General features: G+C 50.0%; 1 protein-coding gene across 3 annotated transcripts in view; it reads right to left on the reverse strand.

The window, feature by feature from the left end:
• The window catches only part of INPP5A (inositol polyphosphate-5-phosphatase A), a 227,386-nt gene that overhangs the window by 76,623 nt on the left and 124,715 nt on the right, over window positions 1-26,048 (reverse strand). For all 3 annotated transcript variants that reach the window (XM_044748372.2, XM_044748366.2, XM_070520576.1), the window contains exon 5: window positions 5,942-6,005. In XM_044748372.2, the coding sequence (XP_044604307.1) occupies window positions 5,942-6,005 (64 nt within the window). The remainder of the gene's footprint in view (window positions 1-5,941; window positions 6,006-26,048) is intronic.

Here is a 26,048-nt window from a genome sequence, read left to right on the forward strand (position 1 = left end):
TTACCAAGTTGAGGAAGTTCCTCTCTAGTCCTAGTTTGCTCAGAGTTCTTATTATAAGAAGGTGTCGGATTTTGTCAAATGCTTTTTCAACATCTATTGACATGATCATGTGATTTTTCCTCTTTAGCATATTGACGTGATGGATTACATTAATTGACTTTTGAATTCTGAGACCTGCACACCTGGAATAAATCTGAATTGGTCATTCTGTATAATTCTCATACATTGTTGGATTTGAGTTGCTAATATTATGTTGAGGATTTTTGCCTTTTATGTTTATAAGAGATACTGGTCTACTGGTCTATAGTTTTCCTTTTTTATAATATCTTTATCTGGTTTTGGTATTAGGGTAATCCTGGCCTCATCGAATGAATTAGGAAGTGTTCCTTCTGCTTTTATTTTCTGGAAGAGATTGTAGAGAATTAGTATAATTTCTTCCTTAAATGTTTGGTGGAATTCACCAGTGAAACCATCTGAGCCTGATGCTTTCTTTTTTTAGAAGGCTATTAATTATGGATTGAATTTCTTCTAATAGATAAAGAACTACCCAGATTATCTAGTCCTCCTTGCATGAACTTGGGTAGACTGTATCTTTCAAGGAATTGGGCCATCTAAGTTATCAAATTTATAGGCACAGACTTGTTCATAATATACTTTTATTGTCCTTTTAATGTCCACAGGATCAGTAGCGGTGGCCCCTCTCTCATATCTAATATTAGTAATTTGTGTCTTCTTTTTTTCTTGGTTAGCTTGGCTAAAGGTTTATCAGTTTTATTGACCTTTCCAAAGGACCAGCTTTTGATTTCATTAGTTTTCTCTACTGAGTTGCTGTTTTCAATTTCATTGATTTATGCTCTAATTTTTATTATTTCTTTTCTTGTGCTTACTTTGGATTTAATGTGCTCTTCAGGTTTCCTAAGGCAGAAGCTTACATTATTGATTTTATCTTACCTCTCCTGATTTATGTATTTGATGCTGTAAATGCACCGCTTTTGCTACACCCCACACATTTTGATAATTGTACCATTTTCATTCAGTTCAATATACGTTTAAATTTCTCTGAGACTTCTTGACTCATGTGTTATTAAGAAGTGTGTTGTTTTATATCCAAGCTTTCTGTTATTGATTTCTAGTTTAATTCCATTGTACTCCGAGAGTATACTTTGCGTGATTTCTATTCTTTTAAATTTGTGAAGATGTGTGTTACGGCCCAGAATGTGGTCTATCTTGGTGAATGTTCCACTTGAGCTTCAGAAGAAGGTGCACTCTGCTGTTGTTGGATGAGGTGGTCTATGTCAATTAGATCCAGTTGATTGATGATGAAGTTGAGTTCAACTACATCCTTATTGATTTTCTGCCAGCTGGGTCTGTCCATTTCTGACAGGGGGTGTTGAGGTCTCCAACTCTAACAGCGCATCCATCTATGTCTTCTTGCAGTTTTACCAGTGTTTGCCTCATGTATTTTGATGCTCTGTTGTTAGGTGCATACAAGTTAAGGATTGTTATGTCTTCTTAGAGAATTGACCCCTTTATCATTATTTAATGGCTTTCTTTATCCCTGATAACTTTCTGTGCTTTGAAATCTGCTTTATCTGAAACTAATATTGCCACTCTAGCTTTTTTTGATTAGTGTTAACAGTGTATATCTCTTTCCATCCACTTACTTTTAATCTTTATGTGTCTATATATTTTAAGTGGGTTTCTAGTGGACAACACACAGTTGGGTATTTTTTTTGAATCACTATGACAGTCTCTTTTGTGTATTTAGGCCACTCACATTTAAAGTGATTGTTGATACAGCTGGAGCTAATACCTTCCTATTTGTAACTTTTCTAATTATTGTCTTTGTTCTTTGTTGCTTTGTTGTCTTCCCCTCTTTTCTGCCTTCTCTGTTTTAATTGAGCATTATATATAATTCTATTTTCTCTCTACTTGCAGTGTATCAATTATACTTCATTGAAAAATTTTTTAGTGCTTGCCTTGGAGTTTGCAATACACATTTACAACTAACCCAAGTCCACTTTCAAATAGCACTACATTCCTTCAGAGACAGCGCAGGTTCCTTAGAACAGAGCATTCCCAACTCCCCCTCCTATCCCTTATAACATTTCTGTCCTTCATTTCACTGATCCATAAGCAACAGTCACCCAACACATTGTTGTTCTTAATACTGTGAACAAAAGTTATCTGTTAGATCAATTAAGAATAAGAAAAATAGGGGCCAGCCTGGTGGCACAGCACTTAAGTTCGTGCTTTCCACTTCAGCAGCCCGGGGTTCGCTGGTTTGGATCCCAGGTGTGGACCTAGCACCATTTGTCAAGCCATGCTGTGGCAGGCGTCCCACATGTAGAGGAAGATGGGCACAATGTTAGCTCAGGGCCAGTCTTCCTCAGCAAAAAGAGGAGAGTTGGCGGCAGATGTTAGCTCAGGGCTAATCTTCCTCAGAAAAAAAAAAAAGAAGAAGAAAATATTTTATCTTTATTTATTCCTACTCTAACAATCTTTATTTATGTAGAGCCAACTTTCTGACCTATACCATCTTCCTTCTGTCATAGAACTTCTAACAAAGAACTTCTTTCAGCAAATCTATGGGAAACAAATTTCCTCAACTTTTGTTTGAGAAAGTCTTTATTTCTCCTTCACTTTTGAAGGACAATTTTGCTGGATACAGAATTCTAGGTTGGTGGGGGTTTTCCCCCCAACAATTTAAATATTTCACACCATCTTCCTTACTTTCATGATTTCTGAAGAGAAGGTGGATATAATTCTTATCCCTGTTCCTTTACAGGGAAGGGATGTCGTGTCCCCCTGCCCACCTCCCCAGCTTCTTTCAAGATTTTCTCTTCATCTTCGGTTTTCTGCAGTTTGCATACAATGTGCTTAGGTATAGATTGTTTCGTTTTTATCCTGCTTGATGTTCTCTGAGCTTCCAAGATCCGTAGTTTGGTGTCAATTATTAATTTTGGGAAATTCCTGGCCATCATTACTCCCAGTATTTCTCCCGCTGCTCCCCCTCCCGCTTTTCCTGTTGGCATCCCGTTGCGCACATGCTACTGCTTTGTAGCCCTCCCACAGTTCTTAGACGTTTTGTTCTTTTTCGTTTTTCCTCTTTGCTTCTCAATTTGGAAGATTTTTAACGACCTATTTTCTAGTTCACTGATTCTTTCTTTAGCAATGTCCAGTCTGACGAGTCCATCGAAGGCATTCTCCATTTCTGTTACATTGTTTTTGATTTCTAGTTTTTCCTTTTGCTTCTTTCTTAGTTTCTATGGTTCCTCTTAAGTTACCCGTCTGTTCTTTCATGCTATCCATTTTTTCCATTACAGTCCTTAGCATATTAATCACGGTTATTTTAAATTCCTAGTCTGAAAATTCCAAATCTCTGCCACATTCCAGTCTGGTCCTGACGCATACTTTCTCTCCAGATCATGTTTCTGCCTCTTAGCATGGCTTGTAATTTTTTCTTGAAAGCAGAACATGAACAATTGGGTAAAAAGGGCTGAGGTAGCGAGGAGTTCCGTGCAAGGCTTCATGCTTACCTGGCGAGCAGCTGGGCTGCGTCCACTGCAGGCGTTGGAGGCTAAAGCATCCTCCAGTGTCCGTGTTCTTGTGAGACTCCTTCTCCAGCGGAGTCTGAGCTCTGCAGGGCTTTCCATCCCAACAGCTCGACGCCACGATGTGGTGGAGTTTGGGTGGAGGAAAACATTCTACATTAGGTAGAATGATTAGGTCTCGACCTTTCACTTAGCATGTGCCCTGGGCTGTGACTGTCACGCACGCTTCTCAGTACCCCATGTCAGTGCGACAGAAGACTTGGGGTGCTGGAGTTTCCTCTTCCCTCCCTCCTCGGTTAGGCCCAGGCAGGACCCCAGTGGGTGGGGCTCTGGTGAGTGGTCTCCCTTGAGGGCAGGCCTTTATGAACAGGACGTGCTGGGCATATTTCTAAACAGCTCCTCTCCCCTCTGCCAGGAGCACAAGCGGCTTTTTCTCTGATCTTCACCACGAGCACATGGTGGGGCTCCTGCAGGCAACTCGCGAAAGTGTGGGGCCCCACAGCTGGGGCCCGGGAATCTCTCTCAGGCTAGTCCTCACCCGGCCTCCAGCGTGGGGTCAACACCCTTTGGCTGTTCCTGGCAGGGCAGCTCCAGCAGCAGCCTCTGCTCCCGGTCAGCTCCGACTCTCTGGGGAGGCCCGTCTTCTCTCCAGTCCTGCGGGCAGTGGCATGCCCTGTGGCCTCGCTCCTCGGGGGGCTCTAAGAAGAGTTGCCTACGTTCAGTATGTTTGGCTTTTTTCTCACGAGGATATTGAGCCATGACTTCCGAGCTCTTCACATGCTGGATGGGAGCCTGGAAGTCCCTCTCACCCCTTTCACCTTTACCTTTTGGGAGTCCTTAAATTTCTAACTAGATACTTATTCGCTAAAATTCAGGCTATTTCTTTTTAAAAAGTTTATTCAAACTTTTCACAAATTCTGGATTGCTTTTGCTGTAACTCAATTCAAGGCAGGAGAGCGAGCCTCCAAGAGCAGGGGGCAGGCGGCCGAGCCCCGCACCACACGCCCGTGCCGCAGGACGGCAGGAACACCACGTCCCGGACCACTGCGAGAGCTGTCAGGACTGACGCATACCCCTGCTGGGCGCGAGCGCTCAGTACCTGTCCACTGTCCATCATTGTCACACTCCTTGTCACTGATACTGTGGAGGCCCCTGGGTAAAGTTTTGCTGGAGTCAAACGTACGTCTAACATACAGTTTTAAACAAACCATAGGCGAGCCAGGTACTTACGACTGATCTGATTTAGTAATAAGATATGTATGCAAAGGATTACTCACAAAAGGAGAAGTCCAATGGATCTGGGGCGAGCTCAAGCTCCAGGCACAGCCTTCCTGGAAGGGGAGCCCTGGCCTGCTCCAGCTTCCCCTGGAACACGCTGTGTTTGAACATGTCCCCTCTGCTCACGGTCACTCTCAGTTCCATTGCTTGAGGACACAACACACTGATGTCCAGTGTTTATTAAGATCGTGGGAAGAGCGGCCTCTGGCCCGTCTCCTGCCAAGTCCACCTGACTATTCCACCAAGTTCCTCAGTGGGAAGCCAGGTGCTCATGTTTAACGGTACGTGAAGGATCCCCAGGTAACAGGCCAGCGAGAAGTCCCCTGCTGGCCAGGATCCTGTTTTCAACATTGATGGAATCACTGCTCAAGCAATTTGGAGAAGACTCTGCTTCTCCATTCCGCAAGAGATGATCTGTCTCCAAGCGAGCAAAGATAATGAATCTGAACACAGTGACATAATCAGTTGCTCTCCACAGTTATTACAACTTTAATGACATTTCAAATTAATGTGATCTGGCTCAGCAGCCCAAATGGAGCTCACAGGAATTCACAGGTAACATGAAGAGACGATCTCCAACGGAAGAGAAACACACGAGCACCCCGCAGACTGGGCGGGCAGGGACGGAAACTCCTCAGATGTGGGGTGACAGACTTGAATGCCCCAGGCAAAGACGAAGGCTGTGTCATCGGGAGCATCTGAGAGCAAATCTTCTCAGTACAGACACGCAGGTTTGCCCATTTAATATGGGACAACATTTTCTGCCCCAAACACGCTCTCGTCTGCTTACTTTTGAAATAAGCCATCCTCCCATTCTGTTTTCTATTTTCTCACATTTGATAGGGACGCAGACACAAAACCATTTCCTTCTCCTCGTAACTTGATCACGGGACGGCCTGAGCTTGGCCTGGAGCAGGAGAGCTGGCAAGGGCGCGGCAGTGGGAAGTCCCCGGGGCAGATCCCTGGTTAGTGACTGCCGGCAAGTGACTCAATTAAACCCAGCCCACACTGGCCCTCCCACAGGGGCACTGGGCAGAAGGGACCAGAAGAGGCCAGGCCACCGAGCAGAGGGTGGGGGCCTACCACCAAGGGACAGCATGGAGTCTTACCTTTAAAGTCAAATTGGTAGATGTTTTTTAAGGATTCGTGCAGAAAATAAAAGCTTCCTAGTGCCTGTAGAGCAAAAAGAGAAATCGAGTGAGCCGGGCCTGGGACACCTCTAAAGCCATGTAAGCAGCGAATAAAAAGCTCTTTTCAACTAGAATAAGGGTTTTAACTGCTTGTAACTTAATCACAGTCCCTCAGACTCGAGATGTTAACCACAGCACCTACTGACACCCAAACACCTGGAGCTCAAGCCGTGGGGCCAACCGCGCAGTCGGCCCTCCCTCCCACAGACGCACGACCAGCACTGTCCACCTCTGCCGGGAGGGCTCGGACCCTCAGCTCTGCCATAGGCCGTCCGGCCGTCCCTGCTCCACCTGTGGCCCGCACCAGAGCCACCACATGCGGGTCTCTGCCCTGTCCTTCCCTCCCTCTCACCTCCTCGTCTTTCAGGACTGAGTTGCATCATCATGTCCTGGGGAGCGAGCCAGGCCTGCCCCTCCAGGGACTAACTGGACAAGCAGCCATGGAGTGCCTGCCTGGGGCCAGGAGCTACTCTGGGTGTGGAGGTCCAGTCCTGCTTTCCCCATCCAGGAAAAGGCAAAACTGCACGGGCCGGGCTGGGCTGGGAAGGGCCACCAAAGGAGGGTGCATGGGACACCTGACCCTAAAAGTTACTTGCTTATCTGAAATTTAAACTGAACTTCGTGTTTTTCGTGTGTGTATGTGTGTATATATATACACATAAAGATTTCTGTGTGTATTCATGTCTATATAGAGACATATGTGTATACGTGTATATATATATTTTTTTCTTTTGCTACATCTGACAACCCCAACAAGGGACCTAGGGAACTTTCGAGCGATAAACATACTCTACCACAGGACTGTGGCGGTGAGTACAAAATGATACATTTGTTAAAACCCACTGAATGATGCCCTCAAAAAGATGACTATTACTGTCTGTGGATTAGACCTTTATAGCTCAGATCTGACAGACCAACGAGCCCTCCTCTCGTGGAGCTCACATCCCAGTGGCCAAGACACACTCCTGGGGCAGGTGGTGATGCTTGACAAAGTGGAGAAAGAGGGACCGAGGGAGACGGTGGACAGAGCTGCCGAGCAGAGGAGCCCGCTGTGACCAAGGGCAGTCAGGGAAGAGCACACAGGGCCTGCCTGGAGGGGAAAGACGTCGAGCCACTGCGGGCGTTTGTAATCCCAACTTTTCATCTTGAAAAGTGCCAAGTCTACAGCTGAAAGAGCAGGACAATGACGTGAGGGCCCCTCACCCAGATTCCCAGCTGCCAGCACTGGCACGCACACTCCATCTTTCTGTGTCTAAGTGCACACGCACACACACATGCACGCACACACATACACACACACGCTGTTTTTGGTGGAACCACGTGAAAGTAGCTGCCGACCCCATGACCCTTCACGCCTGAACACTTCTGCGTGGATCTCTCTGGAAGAACCTTCTCGTGCGTGACCACACAACTGTGGTCTCGATGAAGAAAATCAGCAGTGATGCCAAAGATCACCAGTGCCCAAGCACAAGTTCAAGTTCCCGAACTCGCTGCCAGTGTCCTTTACGCGCCCCCCAACCCCGGCCTGGAGCTTGGAGGGAGTGGCTGGCTTCTGGGTGCAAGGCTGCCTGGTGGGTGTGGGGGGAGGGGCTGCAGGGCAGGAGGGAGCCCAGAGAAGTGGGGGCGGTGGGGGGGTGGCCGCCTCGGGGGTGCTCTGGACTGCTGGCGGCGGGACAAGGGAGGCCGAGGTTGCGGTGACTCGGGACCGGTCCCTTTTGGCGCCTCACAGCCCCTGGACATCCCAGCCAGCTCTGCAGCGCCAGGTAAGGACGTGCACCTGCACCGCCCTGCCTGCCTCTGTCTCCACACACAGGAAGAGGCAGGAGCCTCTGTCCCCCTCCTGCCCAGGAAGCTGGCTGGTGACCAACCCAGGGGTGTGATGAGCTGACCACAAGAGAATGTGGGTCTCGGCCTCCTTCCCTGGAATCTGGGCCTCACTGAAAGGCAGTTCCGACCCACATGCTGGGGCAGAGCCATCCACGGCGTTTACCTCCTTAGGTGTCACTGACAAGGCGAGTCAGCAACACAGGGAGAGAAAGCTTTCCAGATCTCATAATCCCAGGAGAGGGGAAACCCTCCACGACAGGGCCCCCACCATGTGTCCCAGGCCTTGCTGGGACCCTGGCTGCAAAGGTCCGAGACTGTCCCCGTGCTGTGCCCCTGAGCAAAGACAGCTCGACACAGTGCAATGCACCCCCACAAAGCCACTGAGTCAGCGTCACCATGAGGGAGCAACACGTGTGCAGCTGTGTCTGCGTTTTACAAGAGGTGGGTTATGGAGTTAGATCAATTTTCATCCTTCTGACAGCCACCCACCTGCTCCCACATTTGAAAATAAGCATTTCGGGGCCGGCCCCGTGGCTGATGGTTAAGTCCCTGACTCTGCTTCAGCCACCCAGGGTTCGTGGGTTCAGATCCTGGGCATGGACTTAGCACTGCTCACCAAGCCATGCTGAGGCAGCGTCCCACACAGAAGAACTAGAAGAACCTTCAACTAGGATATACAACTAGGTACTGGGGCACTTTGGGGAGAAGAAAAAAAAAGAGGAAGACTGGCAATACATGTTAGCTCAGGGCCAATCTTCCTCAACAACAAAAAAGCCTATCTTTAAAAAATAAATAAAAAAGAAAAAATAATAAATATTTCATCATGCAAGCAAAGCTAAATTTACTATTATGTGGAATTCAGATGGAAAAGAGACATTTCAATAATTATAAATAAAAAACAATGTATTAGAATCAATCAACTCTTGCCTCAAAAACTACTAAGTCATTCTCATGTGGGCAAGGGCTAGGGCACGCTTTCCCAGGACAGCAAAACGACCCTGGAGGACCACCAACCAGGGCAGGGTCCGCAGCCTCTCCAGCAGGGGACACTCCTCTGCCTTTGTATTACAGCCTGCACGCGTGCACACAAACGCACACAGAGCCTGCCTTTGTACTATACCTCAGGCACAGGCACATGTCCACATGCACACGCACACACGCCGTCTGCCTCTGTATTACAGCACACACACAGCTGCCTCTGTATTACAGCACACACGCAGTCTGCCTCTGTATTACAGCACACACGCAGTCTGCCTCTGTATTACAGCACACACAGTCTGCCTCTGTATTACAGCACACACGCAGTCTGCCTCTGTATTACAGCACACACACAGTCTGCCTCTGTATTACAGCACACGCAGTCTGCCTCTGTATTACAGCACACACGCAGTCTGCCTCTGTATTACAGCACACACGCAGTCTGCCTCTGTATTACAGCACACACAGTCTGCCTCTGTATTACAGCACACACGCAGTCTGCCTCTGTATTACAGCACACACACAGTCTGCCTCTGTATTACAGCACACGCAGTCTGCCTCTGTATTACAGCACACACACACAGTCTGCCTCTGTATTACAGCACACACACAGTCTGCCTCTGTATTACAGCACACACGCAGTCTGCCTCTGTATTACAGCACACACGCAGTCTGCCTCTGTATTACAGCACACACACAGTCTGCCTCTGTATTACAGCACACGCAGTCTGCCTCTGTATTACAGCACACACGCAGTCTGCCTCTGTATTACAGCACACACGCAGTCTGCCTCTGTATTACAGCACACACACACAGTCTGCCTCTGTATTACAGCACACACGCAGTCTGCCTCTGTATTACAGCACACACACAGTCTGCCTCTGTATTACAGCACACACACAGTCTGCCTCTGTATTACAGCACACACGCAGTCTGCCTCTGTATTACAGCACACACGCAGTCTGCCTCTGTATTACAGCACACACGCAGTCTGCCTCTGTATTACAGCACACACGCAGTCTGCCTCTGTATTACAGCACACACACAGTCTGCCTCTGTATTACAGCACACACGCAGTCTGCCTCTGTATTACAGCACACGCAGTCTGCCTCTGTATTACAGCACACACGCAGTCTGCCTCTGTATTACAGCACACACGCAGTCTGCCTCTGTATTACAGCACACACGCAGTCTGCCTCTGTATTACAGCACACACGCAGTCTGCCTCTGTATTACAGCACACGCAGTCTGCCTCTGTATTACAGCACACACGCAGTCTGCCTCTGTATTACAGCACACACACACAGTCTGCCTCTGTATTACAGCACACACGCAGTCTGCCTCTGTATTACAGCACACACACAGTCTGCCTCTGTATTACAGCACACACACAGTCTGCCTCTGTATTACAGCACACACGCAGTCTGCCTCTGTATTACAGCACACACGCAGTCTGCCTCTGTATTACAGCACACACGCAGTCTGCCTCTGTATTACAGCACACACGCAGTCTGCCTCTGTATTACAGCACACACACAGTCTGCCTCTGTATTACAGCACACACGCAGTCTGCCTCTGTATTACAGCACACACAGTCTGCCTCTGTATTACAGCACACACGCAGTCTGCCTCTGTATTACAGCACACACGCAGTCTGCCTCTGTATTACAGCACACACGCAGTCTGCCTCTGTATTACAGCACACACGCAGTCTGCCTCTGTATTACAGCACACGCAGTCTGCCTCTGTATTACAGCACACACGCAGTCTGCCTCTGTATTACAGCACACACACAGTCTGCCTCTGTATTACAGCACACACACAGTCTGCCTCTGTATTACAGCACACACACACAGTCTGCCTCTGTATTACAGCACACACACAGTCTGCTTTTGTATTACAGTATACACACACACACACAGAGCTGGCAATGTATGGGTCAAGCTGTCAAGCCGGAGCTCACATCTCCCTGAGCCCCTGCTTGGTTCTAAGTTGTATTTTCTGGCTGTCGGCTCTACAAGAAGTCTAACTACACACTGCAGAAGCCCCGGGGTCCTGCTCCTTGCTCGGTGGGTTTTGGGTGGCTGGGCACGCTCCCACTGCTGTTTCTGTGTGGTCGTCCACCTGTTCCCACTACCTGGTGTAGCCACCTGCCTGCCCTGGGTCCACCTGGCTGCCCCTCCTGTGAAGGGCGAGTGTCTGTGTCCCGCGCTCTCCCTCACACCATCTCCCTGCACCCTTACTCCGATACGTGCCCCTGCAAGCGCCACTCCCCACCCCAGGTGTGCTCACCTCCTCACGTCAAACCAGAGTCCAGTCTCTGTTTGCACACTATGCAGGGCCACCATCAACTCCTTCTCCTCTCCCGTCCCACATTGGTGCCATCAGCACATCCCACCAGCCCAGCTTCTGATGTGGACACCTGCGTGCTGTCACATGCACGCCTTCCCAAAGACTGACTGCTGGGCCCCTGCTCCACTGCCCATGATGCTGGTTAGTCCAGGTGACAGGCGCTGGGGCAGGGTGACCCGTGCGCACAGGGGTATGCGGTGAGGACCTATGACATGCCTGCAAACCTCGCAGGGCCCACTCCAGCGTGCCCCCGGCAAAGGCTGCTGCAATCTCAAGAGGGATGGCTCCTGGCTGAGCTCTTATGTCCTGGGGTGCTGTGTCACTGTCACTGCATTCTAAGCCTTCCTGCCACTGCTGGGTGTCAGTGTGGCCTACCCTCATGGACGATGCTGCAACTGTGGCCTTCTGCCAAGCCTGGTCCAAACACTGCAAGCAGGAGGGAGGACACGGACGCTCGTAGTTCTCGACACGGCCTCCCGATTACACTAAGGGCACCTCTGCTCAGAGCCACAGCCCGGGAGGAGGCCAGGTCACCACACCCAGCTGGCAGAGGCCACCACAGCCCTCTTCCCGAGGAAAGGCGCACAGGCAAGGCACCCGGCTGCAGGTCCCAGCTCTGCCCAGTGCTGGGCAGCCAGCTGTCTCTTTCGTCCCCAGCAAGTGCGGGAGCAAAGAGGCAACAGCTCCCCCAATTCCAAACTCAGTGTTGCCATGCTAGGGTTAATAAAAACCACGTTTGTGAAAAGTGGGAAGAGAGACAACCTCCCGACCTAAAGACAGTCCCCTCTAAACAGTTCCCACAGTCCAGGCGCCTGGGGACTTTTAAACCTCTCCAGGGCTCAGTGCACAAGGAGCACGGGGACAGACACGGCTGCGTCCTCCCCAGAGCCCAGGCAGCAGGGCCACACCAGCAGGGGTGAGCCAAGGTTTCGGGCCCTGCTCCAGGCCAGAGTGTGCCTCGGCGATGCCACACACAGGCAGGCAAAGCTGCAGACCCAGAGACAGACGTCTGCTGACTTGCTGGAGGCACAGCGCTGAGGCCTCGTCCAGTTTCCTGGAGGAGAAGACCCTTCAGCGTCTGCCGAGAGCACTCGGTGAGGGCCAGCCGGGACCGACCGAGGCACACGCATGGGCCGGCTCACCTCAGGCCCGCACATGTGGGGCCTTGGGACAGGCCTGGTGGAGGACGGGGTGCTGGGCTCGTCCAAGGACACCTGACTGGAAAATACAGTTTGCCCCTAGACACCCACTGTCTAACTGAGTGTGCTCCAGGAGCCAGCGGCAGAGAGGGTGCACTACTGAGCACCAGACTACAGTCTGTTTCGGCTGCGGCTGCGGGCCCCCCACCCATGCTGTGCTTGGCAGGGACAGCTGAAGTGGTACACTAAGCAGCAAACTCACATTCCGCCCCTGACCGGTCTCACACACACACCCACACACGCGCACACACGTGAAGCCACCCCACTGGGCCCCCCGGCCTGCATCTTGACCACGACCCAAATGCAAGCACTTCAGGCCAGCTGACACATGACAGGGCCCTCTGGGGGACGGAGGGAGCCCCCTCGAGAGAGATGTGATATGGCCCCTCACAGGGAGGCCCAGGCAGTACAGACAGGGTCTCTGCCACCAGGGGACACAGGGGCTGCATGTCTCATGTACCTGACCCTGGGCCCCAAGGGCCTGCCTGTCCTCAGCCCTTGGCCATGCCTGGCCCAAGGCCACACACCAGGGCAGGAGCTGCCATTAGGGTTTTCTTTTTTTTCCCAAACAGAAATATTGTTACAGTATTTCTTTTTTCCCCAGCATTACTGAGATATAATTGACATACAAAATTGTCTAAGTATAAAGTGTACAACATAACGATTAGATACTTGTATATAACAAATGAATGCCACAGTGAGTCTAAGCTAACAAGCCCATCACCACATAGCTACAATTTTATCTTCTTGTGGTGTGAACTTTTAAGATCCACTCTCTTAGCAGGTGTCAAAAGTACAGTACAGCATCCTCAGCAACACATCAGCATGGCGTGTGGTACCTCACACCTCCAGGACTCATTTATCTTATGATACCATCAGGTCCTAAAAGCTGCGGGACGGGCGCTCGGATGTGTTCTCAGTGCAACAGGCTGACCACCGAGCAGGGACAGAATAAACTGGAAGCAAGGTCACTGCTCACCTGCTCCCATCTTGTTGGGCATCTGCCCCAAACCCATTCAACAGGAGCCGAGGCACCTGGACAGCACACACCTGAGGACAGCTGGCATTCGGCTTCTTTCCTGACAACACACAGTTGGGGCCCCTGCAAGCAAGACGGAAGGGGGGGGGCACACATGCAGCAGGTGGACCCAAGAAAGAAAGCCCATGAATGAATCTTAACAGCTGCACCACTGACATTAGCCCTTTAAAAGGACATATTTTCATTTGTTTTAGAAATGAAAGCACTCTGAAAAAGTGTAAGTAAATAAATATCATTGCAAACATTTAAACTATTACCTCATTGAATGTGATAAAGCTAATATAATATTATAAAGTTTACAATAAATAAATGGAAAATAAATTGCCAACGCAGGTATAGAAACTGTAATTCAGAGAGTCAGAAAATCCATAATTAGCTCTAATGAATATTTAAAGTCAAAGTTCAACCCAACTTTTTTGAATGTTTGACCTACTCTATCAATACGGTTCAGGGCATCCATTTATCACAGGACATGACGACGTCTGAATAGAAGCGTGCCCCGGCCTGCCTTCGGGAAGTCCTGCGCTCGCCCAGTCCTCCGACCACCACACCTGTCAACACTGTGTCTGTCACGTCTGTGAATATTGACTCCTTGCCTGTTCTGCTAAAAACAATTAAAATACTTTTTACATATTTATAAACCTGACTGTCAAGAGTGCTTATTAATTCTCCATTAGTGAAACGCAGTTCAGTTGGTGCTGAATTTCTGCCAGAACAGCAGGCGCAGGGCGGGGGCCCGGATCCTTCTGCAGCAGGGTCACCCCACGGTGTGAGGTCGGCCCCCTGGTGTGGTCGGTCCACTGACAGAGCCAGGCCCTCAGGGCTCTGAAGGGCGGGCTGGGTGTGGAGCAGAAATGGAGCTGTGTGGCCACAGGAGGTTCGAGCTCCCGTGATAACATGGAACAAGGCGTGTGTCTCTGAGACGGGCTACGGCCTGAGCTTGGGCCCGACCTGGGCCTCGCACGACTCAGCGCCCAGGGAGGGCAGCTGAAACTTGCTCCTCAGGCAGCTCCGCAGCGGCGGGGGTGGGGGGGGCCAAACCCGGCATCTGCAAACGCTGCTGCTAAAGCCATTTGCCGGCCTCAACTGGAGCCTGCTAATGCGACAAAGGACCACACCCAGTCATCAGTTTGCTTCCGGAGCTGAGCCCTGATAGCAGCAAGCCCGCTCCTCAGACACGCTGACTCAGGACAGGGACAGAGAGCGACATGCACTGCAGACGGTGCACAATCGCACAGCACACATCTGTTGAGTGTTTCCACTTCCCTGATGGGGCCGCCCTCACCAAGGCAGAAGCCGAGGAGGAAAGTACACAAAGCTACTCGTTAGAAACACCTCCATCACTTTGTATTTGCAAACAAATCAATGGCCAGTAATTAATCATTTCCGCAATTAGGTAAGCAGCCAAAGTACATATCATTAACCTGCGCGCCTCCTGCATCCGGCCCGCTTCTGTAGGAAAGAGAGAAAATTCCCAGCGCTCAGATCAAGTCAGCTTAGCCGAGAGCGGCACACAGGAACACATCTTTCTTCTCGGATACTAGGAAAGAGGAAAACGCACAAGTGCTTCTCGAGTATGACCCCAAGGTGGTAACAGGTGCGGTCACCTGTGCAGCCGACATCCTCGAGAAAGTATCAGCTGCTGGTTTCCAGCAGCCCGGCGAGCAACAGCTGGGTCTGAGCCCCCGGTGCGCCCGCCAAGGCCTGCAGAAGGGAGCCCCCTCCACAGTTGCAAGGGGACACAGACCTACTTCTGCCTCTCCGGAGGGACCCGGAGGGGGCTCCCCTGCAAAGCTGGCTGCTACGTTCTACTGCTGCGACAGGAGAGCGTGCGAGGGGGGTCACAGCCCAGCATGTGGCCTGGAAATGCTACCTGTCAGGAAGGCCGACTGCATTTATGAAATGCAGCACCAAACTCGGTGATTCTAAGCTCCTCTGAGATAGCACATTACGGTGTTTCCACGGATAAAGCACTTTCAACTCGTTATTTTTAAAAAATAAAATACAAGGATCTATGAACAGGAAAAAAGCTTCATCAGATACTGTGGATAATTAATCCTCAAGTTTGCAACAAAATACAGAACATCAGCTGTTCTAAGTTTGACTTGACAGACTGGAAGGACTCAGGGCTGGAGAAGCCCCTCACCGCAGAGCGGACGGATCCCCTCACACTTGACCACCCCGTGCCGGGATGCGGCCGTGCACAGGAGCATGCGGGTGCGGAGGGACCCGAAGAAACTCCCGTCAGGGGTGCAGGCTGCTCAGCTCAAGTTCTAGCATTCTCTCAGGGCCAGCTGCAAACACCTCCGCTCTCTGAGGACAAATTTAGAAGGTCAGAGCGCGGCGGGCCTGGCACTGCTCCCGAGGCTGTGCATCAGCACACTGGGCGGGCGTGTCCTCTTTCGACACCTCGTCTCCCTTGTAAGACAGGACAAACGCCAAGACGTTCAGTTTCAAGGACCAACGAGCACTGAGGACACAGCTACGGGAGACGGGATGCATCCCATGAGCTTAGAACCCCACAATGTTACAGCTGCTTTACACCTGGGGGACTCGCATAAATACACACACACCTTGTATGTACACACACAGAGCTCCCTTTCAGAGAAGCTGGAGCTCTCAGGAGAGGTGCATACGAATGCAGTGGCTGCAATTCTGGAAACACTAACAAACTAAAAACCACCCAAATCTTAACAATGTGAAGATGGGTAAAGGAAATTCAAAATATTCCTACAAAAGAACACTATACAGCGGAGAAAAGAAACAAAGTACACTCAAACTATAGGTGAGCTTCACAAACAATGTCGAGAAAGAGGAAATTTCTGAAAACTTCATATGGCACAATACTGAGAGAACAAAAAACATAATCAAAAGGAGCTAAAACAAAAAAAATGTGATATTACAATTACATCAAAAAAGGAATAAAATGATAAACACAAAATTCAGAATAGGTGTTATCTGCGGGGGTAGGGCCATGAGCCAGGGCAGGAGTACACAGGCAGACATAAGTTACTGTTCCAGAAAGATCTCATGCTGCATGAGGATTTCAGAGGTGTTCATTGTGTTATATATAAGAAATGAAGTAATAAAGGAAGAAACGGATCAGGACAGCGCAGCATGGATGAATGATGACGACACCCCTGTCCCACGCTGGGCGCCCAGTGGGCAGACAAGGCAACAGGGTCTCCACGTGGCAATACCCCAGCAGGGCCACACAAGGGCAGCTGCATCTGGACCCTGCTCTGCATCACTGACGTCACCGTCCTCTCCCCAGAGGTGGCTGCCATCTTGAATGGCGATGATCAAGGTCAAAGGTGGTTGGGCTTGGAACTCTCGGCGTCATCCGCGCCATCACATCTACCTTGCCCTCAGGAACTTGAGTCTTTTCCATTCAAAGGTATATTTTAGAAATGTTCAATGTTGAGACATGCAAATTTAGATGATTTTTAATGTCACATAATGACCCCATATACAAAAACACTGCAATTTATTTATCCATTCTCCTGTTGGACGTGAAGACTGTTTCCAATGTTTTCACTATTACAACTGTTGCTGTGACGAACATCCTTGCATGGTGTCCTTGAGCACAAGCGTGAGAAAACACAGGATCTTTCTGTATTAAACGTGTGTGCATACACATAAATATAATATGTGGTTGGAGTTTTTGGGTCATAGCGTATGTGCATCTTCAAGGTGGGCGTCACAGGTCTCCATGATGACCCACACCTCCACCAGCAGTGTGGGGCAGTGTCCACTGCTTCACAGCCTCGTCAAGACCTGGTGGCAGTGGACTGTGATCTTTGCCCCTTGAGTGGGTGTGAAGTTATGTGTCATTGGTTTGATTTGCATTTGCATTACACTAGCATAGTCGAGCACTGCTTTTTATTTATTGGAGTGCTGGGTTTCTCCTGTGGACTCCTCATTCATATCCCTTGTCCATTTTCCTATTTTCTTTGTCTATTACTTGAATTACAAAGAATTTCTCCCACTCCTTGGCTTATCTCATCAATCGTTTTATGGTATCTTTCATTAAATAGAAATTTTTGTTTTTAAAGCAGTCAAGTCAATGGATATATTCCTTTATGGCTTACGCCTTTACATCTTATTTGGAAATAGTTCCCTAATCTGACTCCACAGTGACCTTTCCCATACTCCTATGTAAGAGCCGCAAGACTGTGTCTTTCCCATATAGGCTTTTACAATAACAGGGACTTATTTGCGGGTGTGGCGCAAGGCAAAATCTCGTGTTATTTCATTTCAGATGGAATTCCATATTGTCTGGTTTCCCCCAGTATTTACATCACCACACTTGTATACCACATTTCCATCTATTTGGGGCCTGTTCTCTGGGATCTCGATTCTGTTCCATTGGTCTCTTTCAATAACAAGACTTTTTCCTATTTTACCTTTATAATAAGTCAATATTTAGTAGCATAAGTGCTCCATTTTCTTTTACTTCACAATTGCTTTTGTTATTTTTGGCCCTTTGTATTTCCATATGAAACTTCAGAACAGCTGCCAAATTATACCCAAAACACCGTGCTGGGATTAGGGCTATAAATGCAGAGCCTCTACAGATCGGCTCAGGGAGAGCTGACGCCTTTATCACAACCAGACGTCATTCCCATAAACATGACCTATCTTTAGCCATACATTGAAGTCTTTTGTAAATGTCTTTTAACAAAGTTATATAATTTTCTCCATAAAGGTCTTGAAGATCTTTTCTTAGATTTATTCTTAAGTCTCTTTTACTTTCTATTGCTGTTAGAAAACAAAATTTTTTAAACCACTGTTGGCTTACAACCATTTGTTGCTAGCGAATAGGAATGCTATTGAGTTTTGTATATTAATCTTACATCCAGCAACCCTGCTCTGCTCACTTTTAGTTCGAATAATTCTATGTTCCCTCGTATAATCTGTGAGTAAGGACGGTTTGTTTCTCCTTCACAATCCTTATACTTTTTCTCTTTTTGTTTTTTTGTCTTGTTGCATTGCTAGGAGGTCTGGCTCCAGGCTGAACAAAAGAGCCCAGCTCTGCACTGAGGACAGGCTGTGCGTGTTGGGGATGGGGAGCATGGAGGTGAGGGCGCAGTGGGGGATATAACTGAATGCGGGACTTGACGATAAATTGAAAGTAGGGTCTCAAAGAAAAGGAGGGTCAGCAATGCCCCAGGGCCTTGTCAGAGTTGCTGGAGGAGGGAGCTGCCACTTTCTCAGGTCGAGGAGACTAATAGAGGCCAGGGTTTGGTGGAAAGAGGCATCAGGCTAGACCTGTGATGCTGACATGCCTGTGAGACACCCAAGTGGGGATGCCACACAGGAGGCTGGATTCCTGAGCCTCAAGTTCACGCTCAATGTCTGGGTAAGAAGGGACATTTGTGAGTTGTCTGTGAAGACTGACATTTGAGGCTGTGAGAACGCTGAGGGGAGAGAAGTCTGTCTGCAGGCTGAGCCCTGGGTATCATCCTGAGAGGACAGGGCAATGAGCAAGGCAGAGCTGGCCAGGGTGACGTGATGGACAATCACAGGGAGCTCTGGTTTTTAGTTGGTTAAAGTAGCGAAATTGCTTTAAGAGACTTTAAATGTTATGCCAGCCTTGCATTCTTGGCATCAACCTAACTTGGTCACGATGCATGTGTTTACACATTGCTAGACCCGGTCTGCTAACTCTGTGTTTAGGAGTTTTGCACTGTTTCCAATCTTGTGCTGGCTCTCACCAACCCGGTGAAATTATTCTATGCCAAGTTTTCAATGATGCCCTGGTTGTAAATCCAAAGTAGACTTCATGGCCCCTGGCATCTCAGCAGCCTGGGACCCTGCCCTTCCCTCCTCCTGCCAGCACCTATATTTCCGGGTCTCAGGGCACCACACTGTGCCTCTCTGCACCTCCCCCTCCAGATGGCAATGACACAGTGGATCTGCTCAGGGTCCCCTGTGAAGCCCTCCCCCTCTCTCTCCCTTTGGGGTGGCCTCCCCCGTCCCCCCTGCCAGTTGACAGCTCTCACAGGCACAGCACTGGGCTCCCCCTGAAGGCCAGCCTCACAGGTCCAGGGGCACGCAGTCCCCACCCGGATCCTCATCAGGAGTCCAGTCTCCCAAGTCAGGACATTATCACAGTGCTCACCCTCCTGCTCCCGGGGAAAGGTGGATTTCTCTAGATTCCTCTAGGGGCTTCTTTCCCTCTGTGTCCCTCCCCTAAATGTCCATTCCATACATGAATCCCACGGATTACAGAGCCACTGTCTATCTCAACCTGCCACTTCTTTCCATCCCACTGTTCCAGGCCAGGCGGGGTCTCTGCCGGGGACCCCTGCTTCCTCTCCTGCCACTGCTCCTCGGCCTCTTCTGCACTTGATGCCACGGCGACCTTCTAAAAACAGAAAACGGAACCCTGACGCTCTAGCACGCTGGCCTCCCTGGCCTGCCCCTGCACATCCCTCACGCCCCCTTCCGCAGCCCACAAGGTTCCAGCCACACTGGCTCTCAGGGCCCAGAGAAGGCCAAGTTCTGCTCTCCTCAGGGTATTTACCTGCTTTGCCTTTCCCCCTTTACAGCTTCTTCTCACATGACCCCCTGCTGCTGCAGGTTTTCATGGAAATGCAGCCTCCTCCAAGTAGCCCTCCCATCTGCTCTATACAGCCTCAGCAGCCCCAGCAAATCCCGCTGTCCTTTTGCAGTGCTGCCCACTCTGACTGTGGGCTTGTTTCCTTCCTACCATCTGTCTTCTTTACTGGAGCTGGAGGGGGAGCTCCTTGAGGGTGGTCTGGTCACTTGTGAGTCTCCAGCACAATGCTTGGTACACGGCAGGAGCTGAGTGACTCCCGGTTAAATGAGAGAGATATGGCTGTGTGGAGCAGTGTGTGGAGTGACGGGCTACGCGGCTCTGGATCTCACATGCAGGGCTGTTTGCTTGGTTTTAAAGGACAACATCACGCATCGCTTCACAGTGCTTCCAAGAGGCTGAACATAATGCGCAAAAAATAACACACTTTTTACCAACAGGCGGAACAACTATTTCACAAGAGTAAGCCCAAGATTTCTGGTTTTAAAACAATTTAATAGATTGAGTAATAAATCAAAGCAAAGTTACTATAACATTCATTAGATTATAAACAATAATAAATGGAACAAAGCTTTTGTTTAAATCAATGTAGAGCTTCATTGATCTTTTCCTGTATAATAAACTCAGGGACGGGCAATCTAATTGGATGGGGCGGCATTACTGCTCATTTCATCCAGTACTGTCCAGAAGGGTAGCATGTGGGGACGGTGGCATTTAGAATGTCACTGTCACGAGGGCTGCTCTGCCTCTCCAAGCAGCTCTGTAACCATCTCAAATGAGAGCTGACTTATTTACAAAGTACTGACTTTCCAATTTCAGCTTCTGAGGCTAAACATGAAATGACGGCACAAAGGTGTCCCCCTGTCTGACCTCACCACGAGCCCCTCTCTAGGCTGGCTGCCTGCTCCGGAGATGCACGTATAATTTCATTTTGTCTCCTGTCCAACAGCCGACATCAGAAGTTAATTAAATTGGTTGTCCATTGTATTCATCTACTTACAAAGTTAATGATATTCTGCTCCTGAATTAAAGAGCATTTTATAAAGCATGCCCCGTGGAAGCTGCATGCTGGACACGGGGTGCTGAGCCATGTCACAGCCCCTGGCTGCAGTGTCCTCCATCAGGCAGCCCGTGAAAGGCCGGGCAAAGCACCAGTCATCCTGACAGGGAGGGCAAACAGTCCACGCAGCAGCCACTCAATGCCTCGCATGGCCTACAATAAATGCCCCCAGATTAATGCGCCTGTTAACATTTCATATTACCACGGTGAGGAACAGCTAAATGGAACGACACGGCCTTTAAAGCGGCCCTGCAGACAGGCTGTCAGGCAGGGGTGGGTGCCACGTGGTGCTGAGGGTGACGCAGTGGGTGATGCCAGATCCTCAAACAGCCAGGGACGCTCTGCGCCCTCCTCAACTCGGGGTGAGGTCACCAGCTGGCTCAGGAAATAGCCTTTCTGAGCGCGCTCGCTCATTTGCTCACTCACGCAGCCATTCCACAGATGATCACTGGCACCTCCTCCGTGCGCGCACCGTCCTAGGGTCTGAGAATTCCCGATGGGGAAACGGCCAAGAGCAAGATGGTGCCATGACATGGGGACAGCAAGAGGGAGCTGCCCACCAGGCTCAGCTTCTGAGCACAGGCTGTGAGTGGGGGAGGCACTCGACGGCAGCGCCAGGGTTCTGCCAGGACAGCTGGCAGTGGGCGCCACCGTCACCTGGGACAGGGAGGGCTCTGGGAAGAAGGCGTCCAGCTTTGGACAAGCTGAGGTTGAAATGGCTGTAAGACACTTCAAGTGGACATCAGAAGGCAGCTGGACGCACCAGTCTGGAATCCAGGACAGAAGTCTGGGCACAGATGTAAATGGAGGTGGTCAACATGCGGACAGTCCTCAATGCCATGGATGCTGAGCTTGCTGAGGAGGGACTAGAGCCAGAGCAAAGGGTAGGGGACACAAGGCAGTCATTGTGAACATGGGACAGTCAGTGTGAACACGAGGTAGTCAGTGCGGACACGAGGTAGTCAGTGCGGACACAAAGCAGTGAGTGTGCACACAGGGCAGTCAGCGTGGACACAGGGTGGTGAGCGTGGATATGGGGTGGTCAGCATGGACACAGGGCTGTCAGCGTGGACACAGGGCTGTCAGCGTGGAGGGGGGCAGTCAGTGTAGATGGGGACGGTCAGTCTGGACATGGGGCCATCAGTTTGGACACAGAGGGATCAGTATGGACACAGAGCAGTCACTGTGGACACAGGGCGGTCCGTGTGGACACAGGGTGGTCCGTGTGGACACAGGGTGGTCAGTGGGACTAAAGAGTGGCCAACAGGGAGAAAGGAGAGTCATGGGGACAAGGGGAGGTCAGGAATGGTTGGTGGGGGCATAGGGCGCTCAGGGACGAGGATGGAACCAGGGGCAGGTGGTGCCCAGGAAGTAAGTTGGGAGGAAGGAGTGGCCACAGGGCCTGACCTGGCACATGGAGTGCACGGGGCGCAGAGTGACCCCCAGATCCACAACTTGGAGGCCGGTGGTGATGTGAGAAATTCTGCAACATGAAATTCCTAGCTCCCTTCATAGTTAGTTGTAGACACGGGGCAGAGGCTGCTCCTGCATCCCGGGGAACAGCCCACGTGTACGAGATGAAAGGTGCCGGCGAGTGGCTGACGCTGCCAGCACAGAGAAAGGGAGAAAGGCGGGGCAGGAAGGACCCACACCCACCGCATTTCCGGCCTGTCCTCCCTGCTAGGGCAGGGCGGGCCGGGTGGGCAGTGCCCACTGCTGAAGACACCGCCCTGGCCCTTCTGAAGGGGACAGGTGTGAGGAGGGGCCTGCAGACCTCGTCAGTCCACAGCCCTGTAGTCTCCTTCACCCGACAATTACCCGCTTCCGTTCAGCACAACATTCTGGACCTTCCTCTTCAAAAGGGAGTCCTGAAGACTTCCGCCTGGGGCAACATATTCCACGAGCCAAGGCCTGACAACAGGTGGCAGGCAGACCAGCCGGCCGTGCCTGTTTTATCGCAGAAGGGCGAGCAGGCGGAGAGGTACACGTTACAGAATTCACATTGTGTGCCCATTACCAGCCTAGGCGACGAAAAGAAATGCCGCAGACCTAGAGGTCCTGTCCATCATCAGTGAAAAAGCTGGGAAGGGATCCTGAGTCTCTCTGCAATCACCCCCACATTATTTTTTAATTTGCATCACTTAGGTATTTGCCTCTCAAAATGAGACTCATCTGCAATATGGATGCTCTTTTCAATAATCCAGAACTTTGCAGATCGAAAGTTTCAATAACGAGCAAAGAAAAATCTCAGTCTTCAAATAACAACTGGTTTTAATTATGAAATTCATTATGTCATACATATTTTTCCGTGTCTAAATGACTACCAAAGCAAATCAATAGACTTTTATGTCAATTAAATTACGTGGAGAGTTTGCATCATAATTAAAACAGCTCTGACTTTTATCTTTTGTCTTCCAAAAATCATTATCTTTTCAATTACAATTTCATTCTTACAAATGTTCTGGAGAAATAGGTTATGTGCATTATGGATATAGGATAATTAAAGTAAAATGCACTTTAAGAGATGTCCAAACTGAACACAAGCTGTTTACAAAATACCTTCGGCCATGAAAAGCCTGAGGCGCATAAAATGCTACTAAAAAGGTTTAATTGATTTTTAAATTTCAATTATACTGGGAAATCGCTGTCTACTTCAGTTTCCAATAATTTAACTCAGTCCCCGTTCCATGGAAATGCTAGGACAGCGATGTTGTTCGACAGGCGTGCCTGACACGGGTCCACCTCTCCCGGCTCACAGCTCATTGCTTGGACTCGGTCAAGCCCTGGCAGCGCTGACCCTAGACATCTGCCCAGCTGGGCGCCGCTGGTGCCGGTGGCCGTTACTCCCCCCTCTGCTCTCAGCCACGGGAGGTATTTCACGGCACGTGCTCGACACACACGCATACCCCACGGAGACCTCTCTCACTGCTTTCCCTTCCTTTCTGCACCTCCGGCTTTCCACCTGGGATTCTTTTCTATCTGCGTGAAGAACATCCTTCAGTAGGTACTGCCTTCTGTGGGGGTCTGCTGGTCGCAAAGCCTTTTCGGCTTTATTTGAATAAAAATGTCTATTCCATCATCACTCCTCTTCTTTTTTTTTTTTTTTTTTGAGATAGATTTGCCCTGGGCTAACACCAATCTTCCTCTATTCCACCAATGACCTCTATGTGGGTCACTGTCACAGCACGGCCACCAACGAGTGGTGCAGGTCTGCGCCCAGGAACCAAACCCAGGCTACCAAAGTGGAGCGCGCTGAACTTAACCACTAGGCCACGGGCTGCCCCAACCCACCGTCATTTCTTTATTTTTTTTTGAGGAAGATTAGCCCTCAGCTAACTACTGCCAATCCTCCTCTTTCTGCTGAGGAAGCCTGGCCCCGAGCTAACATCGTGCCCATCTTCCTCTACTTTATATGTGGGACACCTATCACAGCATGGCTTTTGCCAAGCAGTGCCTTGTCCACACCTGGGATCCAAACCGGCAAACCCCGGGCTGCCAAGAAGCAGAACATGCGAACTTAACCGCTGCACCACCGGGCCATTCCCCCCCACCATCATTCTTGAAAGGCACTTTTGCTGGACATCGAATTCTCTGTTGGCAGCTTCCCTTTAGGGGCTGACAGTACCCTTGAATGTCCTCCGGCTTTCCCTGCTTCTGCTGCCCCTCGGAAGGCATTCTCCCTCCTTCCCCACAGCAGCTTTTAAAACGGCCTCTTGGTGTATGTTTTGCTCAGTTTTACTATGATCTGTCTGGGTACGGACTTTTTTTATCCTGTTTGGGGCTCACTGAGATTCCTGAATTTGTGTATTCAGATTTTTCACATGTTGGAAAACTGTCACTTATTATCTCTTCAAAAATGACTTCCAATCCCCTCTCGGGCTCCAGTGACATGTCTGTAAGCACACACATCTTCCATGCCTAACGCACTCCCCACCCCGTCCTCTCGTCTCTCCACGGTTCACTGTAACACTGTCTCCTGGCCCATGTGCAGCTCATTACCTCCATCTGCAGCTCTGCGATTTCTAGCTATGTGACTTGGGCAAATACATACATCAGTAAAGTCTCAGTTCCCCCACTTGTAAAACAGGGCTACTACCTAATCTTTCCTACGTGAGGGTCTATAGGAGACAAACACAGAACAAGCATCCGTTAAAGAAGCCACTCGAATACGTAGCTGTCTGTCTCTGCCTTGAGTTAGGTACTGTATTATGTCAACCTCTGAAACACCTGGCCTCAAGCTTTAACACCCAGTGTTCACTGGATCAACCTCTAATCGACACCAACCCTGACCGTCCCCCCAGCGCATCCTTGTTCAACCCCACCTTCCTCCACTGAGTGTGAGCAGTGCCCAGCAGCTCAGAATGCAGCTCTGGAGCAGAACGCCCACCTCGAATCCAGCACCTGCCTCTTCCTAGTTTGGAGCCATCAATCAGGTTACTGAACCTCTGTGTGCCTCAATTTCCCCATCAGTAACATGGGAAGACAATCCAGCATCTGCTTCATAGGGTAGCTTTGAGCCCTTTATGGGGGCACATGGAAAGCATGCAGAGCAGTGTTATAACAGCTCGGTGTTGACAATTATCTGATTAGGTGACACTGTTATTTCCTACCAATCCCTGGGGCCCTGACCACCCAGAGGAAGAACAGAGGACAGCCTCAGATGTGTCCTTAGCTGGTACTGGAATAAAAAGGCACAGTAAGGAGGGGCGTGCCAGCTAGGAAAGGCTTCCTACTCTCACAGCAGGGAGGTGCCCATTTCTAATCCCCTCCCCCGTGAGTCTGACGCCCCTCCCTCAGCCAGGGGGAGGCCACTCCACCAGGAGCCTGACTGACCGCCAGCCACTGCAGGCCCCCCGCCCCCACCAGGAGAGGCAGAGGAAGCAGCTGCAGCACACCCCACACTCCGCCACGCAGTGGCCAGCTGGCCACGAAGTGAAAGAAAGACCTCTGCTTCCCCACCGCCCTTAGGAGGCCAAATCACGAATAGGCTTACGGGAAAGGCTGTCTCC

Source organism: Equus asinus, chromosome 2 (genome assembly GCF_041296235.1).
Source record: "Equus asinus isolate D_3611 breed Donkey chromosome 2, EquAss-T2T_v2, whole genome shotgun sequence".
Lineage (NCBI taxonomy): Eukaryota > Metazoa > Chordata > Mammalia > Perissodactyla > Equidae > Equus > Equus asinus.